Source organism: Colobus angolensis, unplaced genomic scaffold, assembly GCF_000951035.1.
Source record: "Colobus angolensis palliatus isolate OR3802 unplaced genomic scaffold, Cang.pa_1.0 Scaffold372, whole genome shotgun sequence".
Taxonomy (NCBI): domain Eukaryota; kingdom Metazoa; phylum Chordata; class Mammalia; order Primates; family Cercopithecidae; genus Colobus; species Colobus angolensis.
The window spans coordinates 246404-262233 of NW_012117066.1; the positions used below are offsets into that span (position 1 = coordinate 246404).

Sequence of the window (15830 nt, forward strand, 5' to 3'; positions counted from 1 at the left end):
GTATAATAGTTATTGTGAGGATTAAATGAGCTGAATATATGTAAATCACATAGTGGAATGTCTAATATTTAATAAATGCTCAATAAAAGTTAGGTATCATCATCATCATCATCAGTATCATCAGTCCAGGCTTCTGCCTTCCTTGCCTATACCATAATGCTGCCTCAATAACCCACTTCCACATCCGGGCCCAAGAAGCCTTGCATTTCTCTGGCCACATCCCTCTGCCCTCCAGGCTTGCAGTTTGCCTGGTGTCATGTGCGTCCTTGCTGGAGTCACAGGGCTATGCCCATGCAGTTTGCCTGGCGTCATGTGAGTCCTTGCTGGAGTCACACATAGGGCCATGCCCGTCTACCAGGACACCTCGTTACCTCCTACTGGGCTCAGCTGACTCCTGGCAACTGCAGGTGGATCTGCTGACCATTGTGGCTCTGATGCCACGTTAAGCTCTTCTGCCTTAGATAGGAACCGGGCTATGCTTAGATGTGAATGACTTAATGGTGACCAAGGGACAGGATATCCTGAATGATCCACAGTAAGTTGGGTTGGCAGATGTGTATGGATGTGAGAGCACTGGGCATTAGTGGAGTATTAAGCCATACCTTAAACTGCAAGGACATGCAAAGCTAGCTAAGGGCTAATGTATTTGGAAGGGCTCAATTCTGATTCATTGTCACTTTTTTTTTTTTTTTTTTGAGGCAGAGTCTTGCTTTGTCGCCCAGGCTAGAGTGCAGAGGCACGATCTCAGCTCATTGCAACCTCTTCCTCACAGGTTTAGGTGATTCTCCTGCCTCAGCCTCCCGAGTAGCTGGGATCACAGGTGCATGCTACCACACCCAGCTAATTTTTTGTACTTTTAGTAGAGACAGGGTTACACTATGTTGGCAGGCTGATCTCAAACTCCAGACCTCAAGTGATCCACCTGCCTTGGCCTCCCAAAGTGCTAGGGGATTACAACCATGAGCCACTGCGCCTGCCTGGCCAATTGTCACTTTTATTACATAAATATTACATGTTTATTGCAGAAAAAAATAAATAACACAAATAGACTAACAATTAATTATAAATTAACAACATCTATAATATCACCTTCCAGAGATAACACTTTTAACCTCTCTCTGTGTATGTACACACACACTCCACACACATAATCTTTTTAACACTTATAACTTTATGGATTGTGGACTCCTTTCTCAGTCATGAAATAGACATTTATGTTATCAAGTACTAAGCAATTCTAGATAATTCTGAATGTGCATTGGTTTGTGGTCTAGCCTATTAGCCATTTTACTCATTGAGAGAGAGAGGTTAAGCAGACTGTCTAAGTCTTTGTAGTCTACAGCTTCCAGTTCTAGTAACTGTCACCAGGTTAATGAAGGGTGGCTTCTAGCTGCAGCCTCGTTGTGGAGCACCTTGGCTTTACTTAGGTGTAGTTATTTGAGGAACAGGACCTTCAGCCGCTTGTGCTGGTCTGTTTCTGTTATGAAGACCTGCAGCCCAGCAGCTGATCTCTAGTTCTGATTATGGACAGAGTGGGCCATCAGCGCTCTGGGCTCTGCTTCTGTGTCACCGTGGAGCCTTTGGCAAGGCTTGCCACATCTCCAGGTCTCAGTTCCCTCATCTGTAAATGAAAGGGGTTGGATTTGATTTTTTCTTTTGCTCTAGCACTCTGTGATTCTGTGTTAAGTAATTTGGAGTGGAGTGAGATGGGGCTTGGGCGTGGCTCTTCATCGCTGCTGCACAGGGTAGGCTGCACAGGCTGCACCAGAATCACCCAAGGAGCACTTCAAGCATATATTCCTGGGCTCTTTTCCCCACTCTCCTGCCAGAGTGAGGCTTGAGAATCTGCATTTTTAACAAACTCCTTAAGGTTTCTTTCTCGAAGCTGTACTTGGGGACTGCTACAGGGATGGTGGCCTCTCCAAGTCACCCAGCGGTTCACATCCTACTTGAACTTTGGCTCAGGCCAAAGGGCTGTGAAAAGCATCTTAGTTAACTCAAAACCCTTCATGGAGACAGCTGGTGTTGCTCGAAGCTTACATGGGCCCAGCTTCAGGGTTGCCAGCAGGTTGGCTTCCAGAGCCCTAGGAGACAGGCTTCCGTGGCCTGTCTGCCTCTCACTGATTGTCAGAGCTCAGCCCACCCTGCGTGTTCACCCTGCCTGTTTTTTCCTACCAGTTTCTATCATGTTCTGCTTTAGAGGGTTTCTTGCTCCATATGGTTCGGCTCAGACCACAGCAGGGTAATGGCCACGCTGCAAGTTTGTACCAGCAGCCTCCCCAGCTGCGACTGTCCTTAATCAAGCAGGAGATGTTTACCCTCACACCTATTTTCAGTCCTTCCTCTGGTCCCTCATCTTCCAGGAGACCTAATATTTCTGATATATACAGTAGATTTCTCTACAAATCCTTGAAGACTTTGAACTATCCTATTAGCAGTTTATTCCAGAGACTTCTTCTACACAGTACTGTTTGATGTTTCAGGGGCCAGGCTTCTTTTCCTTCTGATTATTCACACACACACACACACACACACACACACACACTTAGAGTATAGTTCGGGTTCAACAAAGCTAGATCATACTTTACCCACAATATGAATTCGAGATTCTGATCTTATTATTTTCTGTCTCATACTTATTTACTCTATACCACACTTTGCTCATATTTACCATTTATAAATGAGGAAGAAAAAAGCCAGAGGGAGCAGTATGTTTTCCTTAAGTAGTCTAGTGCATCAGAATCACGTGGATAAACTTGATAAAATACAGATCTCTGGATTTCATCCCAGATTTACTGAATAATAATCCTTCATGGAGGGATCCAGAAGTTTGCATTTCCAAAAGGATCTCTGGGTGATTGTTTTGCACGCAGAAGGTCGGAAATTCCTGCTTTAGGTGGGACAGAATTTAAACTAGAATTTAGAGAAGATGGGGAGGACAATGAGAGACAGCCTGGTGGGAACCAGGCTGCTTGCATTTAAATCCAGGCCCCACACCTCACTGGCTGTGTGACTCCTCCATGCCTCAGTTTGCTCTCATGAAAAATCTGTAAAACTACAGTGTTTACCTCATTGGTTGTTGTGAAGATTAAATGAGTTCATATGTGGAACATGTTTAAAGTAGTGCCTGGCAAAGGTAAGGGCTCTGAACGTGTCTGCTGTGACTACTATTCCATGCAAGGGGAATGGCATGAACAAACTCAAACAGAAGCAGATGGCCTCTTTGAGAGAATGGAGTAGACTGACTTGTCAGGAGTAGAAGGTTTAGATCAGTGGTTTTCAAATTACAGTGTGCAAAAAAATAATCTGGGGAGCTTGTTAAGAATTTCTTGCCCCTATAACGATTGAGTTGGCATACGTGAAACCTGGGGATCTGCATTTAAACTTTTTCATGCAGGTTATGAGCAAATGATCAGAAACTCAGTAGTTTAGGTAGAAGAGGGCTGGTATTTAAAGTTGGAAATGGGCCGGGCGCGATGGCTTATGCCTGTAATCCCAGCACTTTGGGAGGCTGAGGTGGGTGGATCACCTGAGGTCAGGAGTTCAAGACCAGCCTGACCAACATGGTGAAAGCCCATCTCTACAAAAAATACAAATATTAGCCAGGTATGGTAGTGGGTGCCTGTAATCCCAGCTACTTGGGAGGCTGAGGCAGGAGAATCACTTGAACCTGGGAGGTGGAGTTTGTAGTGAGTCGAGATTGGGCACTGCACTCCAGCCTGGGTGACAAGAGTGCCCCCCAAAATAAATAAGAATAAAAATAAAAAATAAATAAAGTTGGAAAGGTATCCAGAGTTTGGAGATGTATCCTGGAGCTATGAACAGTATGGACACTAACTGCATATTTAATATCTGCTTTATTAGGTATGTCCAGAAAGCAGTAGAAGTATCCGGGAGGTACAGTGTGCATCCTACAACAACAAGCCATTCATGGGCCGGTTTTATGAATGGGAACCATTTGCAGAAGGTAAGAATAGACCCAGCCCTGTCCATAGAAGTTACTTTAGTCTATTTTCCATTCTTGCTGACTTCTGATTGATGTTGGAGGTATTGGTGTGATCCTGGCTGGGGTGTCAGTAGGGGACAAAGTGTGACTCCAGGGCAAAGAGAAGCCTGCACAGGTCTTTACCAAAGGTAGCAAAGCTCAGGTGACATCTGGACCATCTTCAGCATGAGTCAGATGGATGAGGTGTTGATGGAAACAAGCAACATCCAAGGATGACAGGGTGAGAGGGTCAGAACAGGGTTCAAGGAGTCAGTTGGAGAAGAGGTTCAAACATAAGGTTGTGAGCTGTGAGTGCAGATGGAGTTTCCCTTTCCTTGGTTACTGCTACAAGGGCTGGTATGGGAGCTTAAGAGAACATGTGGGGTTGTACATTTGTATGTTTCTCACCTCTAGGGGGCCTCACATACTGATTCCAAAGAGAATAGTAGGCAGGCATTGCTGTGAGTCCAAGATCCCCATCATTTCCAAATGACAGAAGATCCAAAGTTGGTAGAGCAAGTTGATCCCACTCTGCGTGCTGGAGTCACTTTTCTTTGTTGAAATTCAGATGATAACATGGCTTGTGGACTGAGAAGTGTTAACATTCTGAGATATTTCTTCCCACTCATGGAGAAAGTGGGCTCAGAAGAGGTGTTGGGTCAAGCAGAACTTGTGGGGGTTCTATGCTTACAGCCAAGTTGGCTGGAGAGGGAGTCCAGCTGCCTTCAGGGCCCAGTGCGAGAGCTCTGCACAGCCAGCCCTTCTCAGCCTCAGCCTGAGGCAGTGGCTGGGACAGCTAAGGTTGGCCAAGACCCAGAGTATGGAGCACTGCACTATGTCCAGGATCTGGAGAAGTTGCCTTGGAAGAGAGATTGATAGTGAGTTGTGATGATTTCATTGCAGAATCAATGCCTGGGGAAGCCAAACTCTGCAAGGTGGTTCTATACTTAGGTAGAAGCCCTTGGGGAGGAGGGAAGTGGATTAGTATCTGACTGCTCTGAAATTGGATGCTAAATTGTGCAGCGTTCTCAGCGACTCCATGGCTTCTGTTAGATTCTCAGAGTGGTCCCATGTTAAGAACTAACTTGACTAAAAAATTGAGACTATCAAATTCAAGCAGGAAGGATATACAGAGGAAACATAGAACTAGCTGAATGCAAATACAAGGGGTGGGGAACAGGGTGAAGCATGAGCAAAAGAAGGATGCCAAAGTGAAGTTTTGATTTAATTCTGTAAATAGAGCTTGGTTCTGACCTGTTTCATTTTTAAGAGCATTATGTTAAATTTAAGGTGGTATCCTGATTTGATCCTGAAACAGAAAAACGGCATTGTTGGAAAACCTGGTGAAATAGGCATAAAGTGTATAGTTCAGTTAATAGCATTGTACCAGAGTTAATGTCTTAGTTTTTATGAATGGTTCGTTTTTTGTTTTTGTTTTGTTTTTGAGATGGGGTCTTGTACTGTCGCCCAGCCTGGGCACAGTAGTGGAGTTTCCCTTTCCTTGGTTGCCATCACAGAGGTGGCACAATCTCAGGTCATTGCAACCTCCGCCTCCTGCGTTCAAGCAATTCTTCTGCCTTAGCCTCCCGAGTAGCTGGGATTACAGGTGTGCACCACTACACCTGGCTAATTTTTGTATTTTTAGTAGAGATGGGGTCTTGCCATGTTGGCCAGGCTGGCCTCAAACTCCTGACCTAAAGTGATCCACCCACCTCAGCCTCCCAAAGTGCTGGGATTACAGACGTGAGCCACCGTACCCAGCCTATAAATGGTTTTGTAACATGTTAACATTAGGCGAAGCTGAGTAAAGGGTATACAGGAACTTTTGTACTATCTTTGTAACTTTCCTATAAATCTAAAATGATTTCAAAATAAAATTTATTAAAGGCATTGTACTCCCAATTAATTATGTCTTACATGCATTCTGGTGAAGACAAAGTGTAAAACTCACTTAATATGGGTGAGGAAGAATGCACTGGGTTAAATACTGCCCCTGCTCACCACCCAAATTAGTATTCTTCCTAGAACCTTAGAATGAGACCTTATTTGGAAATAGAGTCAGTGCAGATGTAATCAGTTATGTTGAGTTCATATTGGAGTAGGGTGGGCTCTTAATCTAGAAAGACTGGTGTTCTGATAAGAAGAGGAGAAAGTTGGGAGGCCAAGGCGGGTGGATCACATGAGGTTGGGAGTTCGAGACCAGACTGACCAACATGGAGAATCCCTCTCTCTACTAAAAAATACAAAATTAGCTGGGTGTGGTGGCACGTGCCTGTAATCCTAGCTACTCAGGAGGCTGAGGCAGGAGAATCACTTGAACCTGGGAAGCGGAGGTTGGGGTGAGCTGAGATCGTGCCATTGCATTGCAGCCTGGGCAACAAGAGTGCAACTCTGTCTAAAAAACAAAACAAAGAAAAAAATAAAAAAAAGAAGAAGAGGAGAAAGGACACAGGCATACAGGGAGGATGCCAAGTGATGATGAAGACAGAGATTGGAGTGATGCTTCTACAAGGTAACACCAGGGATTGCTGGCAGCCAGCAAGAGCTAGGAAGAGACAAGGAAGCATCCTTGCCTAGAGCCTTCAAAGTGGGCATGGCCCTGCCAACACCATGATTTTCGACTTTCAGCCTCTAGAACTGTGAGAATAAATTTCTCTTGTTTGCAGTCATCAAGTTTATGGTATTTTGTCATACAGCTCTAGGAAACTAATACAAAGAGGGAGGAACAAGGTTCTGGATTGATTGAGATCTACTCACTAGAGTAGATCCAGAAGTGAATTTGCTCTGACTGATAGTAGCAGATGCCTTAGAGAAGTGAGGCACGTATCCAAAGTGAGCAGCTGCCTCAACTGCCTCGCAGATGTAGGTCTGTCCAGCGCAGTGGTTCTCAGCTCTCGTTGCTCATTAGAATCACTGAGGAGCCTCCTAGAAACACTGATGCCTAGACTCCTCCCCAGAGATTGTGATTTAATTGGTCTGGGGTGCAGCCTGGACATCAGGATTTTTTAAAGATCCCAGGTGATTCTTATGGGTAGCTAGGGTAGAGAACCTCTAATCCAAGAGGGGATGACTCTAGCCTACATCGAAGGACAGAATCATGGGTATTTGATAAATCATGAAATACATTCTTGTGTCAGAACAACAGTGCTTTTCAGTGAACATTTAGATAAGTGGCCCTGTCTTTTGTCTGAGCTGCACCCTTGCTTTATGGCTGGCTGTGGATAATAGCTGCTTTATTGTGATTACCTGGGGGGAAAGATGAATTCCACACTACACTGAGTAGTGTGCGTTCTGTTATTTCCCCAGGAGCAGAAGCTGCCGTGCCAGACCTTTTCTGCATGGTCTGAGGTGGCCATCAGCCAGCTGTTGTTGTCTAAGACCTTGAGGTCTGGTAGATGCAGGTCTTATATTGATAGCCCTATGCAGACCACAAAGAAAACTTTGCTAATGTTTTCGTGTATTTCATGTGGATGCCTGCTATTGTCTGGCTCATGTATGAGTCTACTTTTTCTGTTATTTTTTCCCCTCTGATTTGTGCTAGACTTTAAGTATGAGACCTAAAAGAACTTGTTTTTTGAACATTTGATTTAACTGATTTTTTGGAAAATTTCAAACATAGGTAAAGTAGGGAGAATAGTATAATAGTGTGATAATCTCCTATGTACCCACTTAATTCCATTAGTTATCAGCACATAACCAATCTTTTTCACAAATATTTCCATCCTCTCTCTCTTCCACCCAGATTATGGGAAACTACTTGAATTCACATTACAGAGCATTATTCATTGGTGGATATATTAATTGGAACTCTTGGTTGTGACAGAAACCCAAACTAAATACATTTTGATCAGAAAGGTATTTTGTCGGTCATGTTACTGGGAAATGCAAAAGGTGTCCTGGGATTCAGATGTGGCTGCATTCCATGGAATCAGTAACATTAGGACCCTGCCTTTCTCATCTTTCTGCATCTGTAGGTTCTGTTTACTTCATCTCGGGCAGGCGAGCAGGCTTACTGTGGGTTTGAGCTTGCAATCATAGTGGGAGGGACTTTCTCACCTGGTCTTGTGGGCTGAATTGTACCCCCCAAAAAGATTTATTAAAGGTACCCCTAGGCCAGGTGCGGTGGCTCATGCCTGTAACCCCAGCACTTTGGGAGGCCGAGGCGGGTTGATCACCTGAGGTTGGGAGTTCGTGACCAGCCTGAACACCATGGTGAAACCCCATCTCTACTAAAAATACAAAAAATTACCCGGGTGTGGTGGCGCATGCCTGTAATCCCAGCTACTCAGGAGGCTGAGGCAGGAGAATCACTTGAACCCAGGAGGCAGAGGTCGCAATGAGCCGAGATCATGCCATTGCACTCCAGCCTGGGCAACAAGAGCAAACCTCCATCTCAAAAAAAGAAAGGGTCCCCCTGGTACCTGTGATGTAACCTTCTTTTGGAAAGAGGGTCGTTGCAGATCTAATTAAGATGTAAGTTTAGAAGAGGTCACAGTGGAGTAGAATAGGCCTTAATCCATTGTGACTGGGGACCCACACAGAGAACACCATGGGAAGACGCAGACGGGGAAGACAGCCCATGTGAAGGCGGAGGCAGACATGGGAGTGATGCAGCTATGAGCCAAAGAACACCAAGAATTGCCGGCACCTTCCAGAAACCAGGAAGATGCGTGGAAGGATCCTTCCTCCAGAGACTTTGGAGGGAGAGTGACCCTACCAACACATTGGTTTTGGATTTCTAGCCTCCAGAACTGTGAGAGAATACATTTCTCTTGTTTGTGTTCAACAGGACGCCAACCAGTTTGTGTGATATGTTACATCAGTCCTAGGAAACTAATATACCTAGTGACTGTTCCAATCCCAGACAAACTGTACCATGGTCTTGTTTAGATCCTGTTCCCATCCCTGGACCCTAGTTTGGGGGATGGGGTACTTGGGTTAGCACAGGTCATGTGACCAACCCTGTGGTGGAGGACCCACATCACATGAAGGGGAGATAGGGAAGTGGGGATTGAGACAGACAGGAAAACATTCTTCTACCAAAATCAGTGCATACTTCTTTACTGGAAGCCACTGAGAAGTTGAATCAACTAATTACCATCCTAATGTGGATTAATCAGCTATTCTTTACAAAGTGTTACTAGAAAATAATGCAGTCTTTTAAAATAGTCACTGACATTGATATTTTTCACATGCCTAGAAGGAGAGAGGAAGCCTATGGTCACTGAAGTTGAGTTTACTTTGGCTTTGTTTAAATAATTCTTTTTGCTGCTAAGATTGTTTTCTTGATTTTATCCTTCCTCCTCTTAAATGGCTCCCAGGCTGACCGGCGGGAGGAAGACACTGCTAATATTTCTGCAGAGTGTTCATGCTTTATGGCTGGATTTTGCATCGGGCTCTTGGTTTTGTTTGGATGTCTACTGCTATTCACATGTGCCTACTTAGGGAAACAGCTGCACTCATTCAGTGCAATGCCACATAGAATAGTAAAAGCAGAGTATACTCTCTGATAAACACATTAATTTTACCAGATGTTCTTCTTAAGCCTTTAATTGCATTTCCTGGATTTGGTGACCTATCCTTAGATAATGCCTCCAGGAATTTTTCTCATAGCCCAGGACCTATTCCTGTAAAGATGGCAAAAGTGGAATTAGGGTGCCTGTGCATCCCAGTTCACCCAGGACAGTGATAATTTATGCCTGTTGTCCCAGTCCCCTTTCACTCTTTGTCTTGGACAGCAAATATATATATATATATATATATATGTATATATGTGTGTGTGTGTGTGTGTGTGTAGATATATATATATATATATATATAGCCATTCCACCTAGCATGGGCAGTTTCATAGGAAGCCACTTGTTTAGGTGCTGAGATTGGAGAAAATTCTACCTGTTTTCATGCCAAGGGTAATGGGGCTGGACACCATGAGACTGGAGTTTTGCTGGGTTGCTATAGGCTGTAGGGCATCAGGTATCAGTGTTAATCCTTAAAACTGATAGGTGGCAGCTTTATGTTTGGGTAGCTTGAGTGCACTGTGTGTCCCCGAGAGCTGAACTAAAGAGAGTGGCAATTGAAAAGCCAGAGGGGAGGCTGAGTCAGAAAGTGAAGGTCATCAACTGGTTGTATCTGTCAGCAGTGGCTGGCTTATGTTACAGTAACAAATAACCCCCAAATCCAAATGACTTAACGTGACAAAAGCTTGCCTCCTGTTCACCTTCCATGTGTAAGGATGGGTATATTTTGCTTACCTGGGGACCCAGGCTGGTAGAAGCTGTATCTCAACTCATGCTTTCACTGAGGTAGGGAAAGGGAACAAGTGACCCAGGTTCAAGTTCTTTGTTTGTTTGTTTGTTTTCTAAGTTTTATTTTAAGTTCAGGGGTACATGTGCAGGATGTGCAGGTTTATTACATAGGCAAATGTGTCCTGGGGGGTTGTCGTACAGATTATTTCATCACCCAGTTATTGAGCCTAGTATCCATTAGTTACTTTTCCTGATCTTCTCCCTCCTCCCAGTCTCTGTCCTCTGATAGGCTCCAGTGTGTGTTGTTCCCCAATCTGTGTCCATGTGTTCTCCTCATTTAGCTCCCACTTATAAGTGAGAATATGCAGTATTTGGTTTTCTGTTCCTGAATTAGTTTGCTAGGGATAATGGCCTCCACCTCTATCCATGTCCCTGCAAAGGATATGATCTCATTCTTTTTTATGGCTGCATAGTATTCCATGGTGTATATATACATTTTCTTTATCAAGTTTATCATTGATGGGCATTTAGGTTGATTCGATGTCTTTGCTTTTGTGAATAACACATGCATGTGTTTTTATAATAGAATGATTTATATTCCTTTGGGTATATACCCAGAAATGGGATGGCTGGGCCGAATGGTATTTCTGTCTCTAGATCCTTGAGGAATTGCCACACTGTCTTCCGCAATGGGTGAACTAATTTACACTCCCACCAGCAGTGTGTAAGTGTTCCTTTTTCTCCACAACCTTACCAGAATCTTGTTATTTTTGACTTAACAATAGCCAGCCATACAGACTCAGGTTCTTAAAACTTCAATTAGAATTGATCCATATTGTTTCTGCTCACATCTCATTGGCCAAAGCAAGTCACGAATCACACCTAGGAGGTGTGATTCCAAGGAGGAAGGGAGGTACCCTCCCACTATGTGCTCAAAGGAGGAGAAATGGAATATCTGTGGCTGGCCCTAGTGACTAGCAGGCAGGAAGCTCCAGTGAAATTCCCTGAATACGTTCCTCCTAAGTCCAGGTGACTTTTATTAGGTTATTTGCAAGAAAAGTAGCTGTTGCTCCAGAGAATATTAAAGGTGCCACCACACAGTCTGATATCCACAGAGCCCTGAGCCACTTCAGTCAAGATCTACCCCCTTGATTAAGGCTCTGAGGGGCCAAAGATGGAATGTTGGAGGCCAAGACCCCAGGCATGCTTCTGACTCCTCCACCAGTCCAGCAGTCTGCTCTAACACAGACACCATGGTGGGACATGATGGGGCGGGGGGCGCTGTCAGATAAAAACATAGACAATATTATCAGAACTGTAATGTATGAGGGAGGGAGGCTTATGACTAAGTGCCAGTGGGCCTGGAATTAGAGTGTTCACATTTTAATGAAGCCACTTTATTCATAGGCACTCTCATTCCTACAGCCCACCCCTGTGCATAGATAATCCATAATCACTGTGAACGTTCAGAGTGGAAGGGACAGACCTTAGGGCAATGAGAGGCAGTTTCTATTTCGTTAAGGGTGGACCTGGGATGCCCCCAACAAGATCCATTCTCAGAGCTCTCTTGTACGTGCCAGGGGATACTTGGCAAGACTAGGCCATGTTTGCTTTGAGGATGAGCATATCACTGGGGACAAAGCCCAGAGGGCAACTTCTTTGTGAAAACATTTCAAAATGATGGTTTTGCTCTTGTATATATTGAGTCTGAATGAATGGTGGGACCCAACAGGAGATTGGGGATGCAAGGTTCTGAAGTTTAGGGAGATATCGTAGGGTTGTAGACCCATACTTGCAATCATCAGCCTTGGTGAGATTAGTGGATAAGACCTTCAAGAAAATGTAGAATAACAAAATGGGTTTTACAAGGACTAGGAAATGAGCTTTGGAGTAAGTTACATTAAGGAAGCAGGGGAAAGAGTCTCAGCCATTAAAGGACACTGAGAAGGTGATCCAGGTATAGGAGAGGCACCAAGGCATTATCATCCCATGTATCATTTCCTATGTTAATAAAGCTTATTGTGGTATATAAAGTTCTGCTAATATACACAACACAATGAATGCTATGGACTAAATGTTTATGTCTGTCTAAAATTCATATGTTAAAGCCCTAACCCCCAGCATCTTTAAAGATGGGGCCTCTAAGGAGCTACTTAAGATTAAATGAGGTCTTAAGGGCAGGGCCCCGATCTGATGGGATTAGTGTTCTTATAAGAGGAACAGAGGTGGCTGGCAAGATGGGGAACAGCTCCGGTCTGCAGCTCCTAGCAAGATCAACGCAGAAGGCAAGTGATTTCTGCATTTCCAACTGAGGTACCTGGCTCATCACACAGGGACTGGTTAGACAGTGGGTGCAGCCCACGGAGGCTGAGCCAAAGCAGGGTGGGGCGCTGCATCCCCCAGGAAGCACAAGGGGTTGGGGAACTCCCCTCGCCAGTCAAGGGAAGCCGTGAGGGACTGTACCGTGAGGAATGGTTCACTCCGGCCCAGATACTACACTTTTGCCATGGTCTTCACAACCTGCAGACCAGGAGATTCCCTCTGGTGCCTACCCCACCAAGGCCCAGGGTTTCAAGCACAAAACTGGGCAGTCATTTGGGCAGACACCCAGCTAGCTGCAGGAGTTTTTTTTCATACCCCAGTGGCCCCTGGAATGCCAGTGAGATAAAACTGTTCACTCTCCTGGAAAGGGGTCTGAAGCCAGGGAGCCAAGTGGTCTAGCTCAGCAGATTCCACTGCCATGGAGCCCAGCAAGCTAAGGTCCACTGGCTTGAAATTCTCGGTGCCAGCACAGAAGTCTGAAGTTGACCTCAGATGCTTGAGCTTGATCGGGGGAGAGGCATCTGCCATTACTGAGGCTTTAGTAGGCAGTTTTCCCCTCACAGTGTAAACAAAGCCACTGGGAAGTTGGAGCTGGACAGAGCCTACCGCAGCTCAGGAAAGTCGCTGTAACCAGACTGCCTCTGTAGATTCCCCCTCACTGGGCAGGGTATCTCTGAAGGAAAGGTAACAGCCCCATTCGAGGGCTTACAGACAAAATCCCCGTCTCCCTGGGGCAGAGCGCCTGGCAGAAGGGGTAGATGTGGGCGTAGCTTCAGCAGGTTTAAACATTCTTGCCTGCTGACTCTGAAGAGAGCAGTGGATGTGCCAGCACAGTGCTTGAGTTCTGGTAAGGGACAGACTGCCTCCTCAAGTGGGTCCCTGACCCCTGTGCCTCCTGACTGGAAGACACCTCCCATTGGGGGTCGACAGATACCTCATACAAGAGAGCACCAGCTGGCATCTGGTGGAGTTCCCTTTGGGATAAAGCTTCCAGAGGAAGGAACAGGCAGCAATCTTTGCTGTTCTGCAGCCTCTGCTGGTGATACCTAGGTACATAGGATCTGGAGTGGACCTCCAACAAACTCCAGCAGACCTGCAGAAGAGGGGCCTGTTAGAAGGAAAAGTAACAAACAAAAAGGAATAGCATCAACATCAACAAAAAGGACATCCACGCAAAAACCACTTCTAAAGGTCACCAACATCAAAGAACAAAGGTAGATAAATCCACAAAGGTGAGGAAAAACCAGTGCAAAAACGCTGAAAATTTCAAAAACCAGAACGCCCCTTCGCCTCCAAAGGATCACAGCTCCTTGCCAGCAAGGGAACAAAACTGAATGGAGAATGAGTTTGATGAATTGACAAAAGTAGGCTTCAGAAGGTGGGTAATAACAAACCCCTCCAAGCTAAAGGAGCATGTTCTAATCCAATGGAAGGAAGCTAAGAACCTTGAAAAAAGGTTAGAGGAATTGCTAACTAAAATAACCAGTTTAGAGAAGAATATAAATGACCTGATTGAGCCGAAAAACACAGCACGCGAACTTCATGAAGCATATACAAATATCAATAACCGAATCAATCAAGCAGAAGAAAGGATGTCAGAGATTGAAGATCAACTTAATGAAATACAGTGTGAAGACAAGATTAGAGAAAAGAGAATGAAAAGGAATGAACAAAGGCTCCAAGAAATATAGGACTATATGAAAAGACCAAGCATACATTTGATTGGTGTACCTGAAAGTGATGGGAAGAATGGAATCAAGTTGGAAAACACTCTTTAGGATACTATCCAGGAGAACTTCCCCAACCTAGCAAGACAGGCCAACATTCAAATTCAGGAAATACAGAGAATACCACAAGATACTGCTCGAGAAGAGCAACCCCAAGACATTTAATCACCGGATTCACAAAGGTTGAAATGAAGGAAAAAATGTTAAGGGCAGCTAGAGAAAGGTTGGATTACCCACAAAGGGAAGCCCATCAGACTAACAGTGGATCTTTCTGCAGAAACCCTAAAACCAGGAGAGAGTGGGGGCCAACATTCAACATTCTTAAAGAAAAGAATTTTCAACCCAGAATTTCATATCCAGCCAAACTAAGCTTCATAAGTGAAGGAGAAATGAAATCCTTTACAGACAAGCAAATGCTGAGTGATTTTGTCATCACCAGGCTTGCCTTACAGGAGCTCCTGAAGGAAGCACTAAATATGGAAAGGAAAAACCAGTAACAGCCACTGCAAAAACATACCAAATTGTAAAGACCATTGACACTATGAAGAAACCGCATCAACTAATGGGCAAAATAACCAGCTAGCATCATGATGACAGGATCAAATTCACATACAACAATATTAATCTTAAATGTAAATGGACTAAATGCCCCAATTAAAAGACACAGATTGGCAAATTGGATAAAGAGTCAACACCCATCAGTGTGCTGTATTCAAGAGACCCATCTCATGTGCAAAGACACACATAGGCTCAAAATAAAGGGATGGAGGAATATTTACCAAGCAAATGGAAAGCAAAACAACAACAACAACAAAAACAAAACAAAACAAAAAAAAAAACAGGGATTGCAATCCTAGTCTCTGATAAAACAGACTTTAAACCAGCAAAAAATCAAAAAAGACAAGGGCATTACATAATGGTAAAGGGATCAATGCAACAAGAAGAGCTAAGTAACCTAAATATATATGCACTCAATACAGGAGCACCCAGATTCATAAAACAGCTTCTTAGAGACATACAAAGAGACTTAGACTCCCACACAATAATAGTGGGATACTTTATCAACCCACTGTCAATATTAGATCAATGAGAGAGAAAATTAACAAGGATATTCAGGACTTGAACTCAGCTCTGGAACAAGCGGACTTAATAGACATCTACAGAACTCTCCATCCCAAATCAACAGAATATACATTCTTCTCAGCACCACATCGGACCTTTTTTAAAATGGACCACATAATTGGAAGTAAAGCACTCCTCAGCAAATGCAAAAGAATGGAAACCATAACAAACCATCTCTCACACCACAGTGCAATCAAAATAGAACTCAGGATTAAGAAACTCACTCAAAACTGCACAACTACGTGGAAACTGAACAACCTTCTCCTGAATGACTACTGGGTAAATAACGAAATTAAGGCAGAAATAAAGAAGTTGTTTGAAACCAATGAGAACAAAGACACAATGTACCAGAATCTCTGGGACACAGCTAAAGCAGTGTTTACAGGGAAATTTATAGCACTAAATGCCCACAGGAGAAAGCAGGAAAGA

General features: G+C 44.2%; 1 protein-coding gene across 1 annotated transcript in view; it reads left to right on the plus strand.

Moving 5' to 3' along the window:
- THSD4 (thrombospondin, type I, domain containing 4) overlaps nucleotides 1-15830 on the plus strand; it is a 704860-nt gene that overhangs the window by 152639 nt on the left and 536391 nt on the right. The window contains exon 6 of the mRNA XM_011953812.1: nucleotides 3865-3967. Within this exon, the coding sequence (XP_011809202.1) occupies nucleotides 3865-3967 (103 nt within the window). The remainder of the gene's footprint in view (nucleotides 1-3864; nucleotides 3968-15830) is intronic.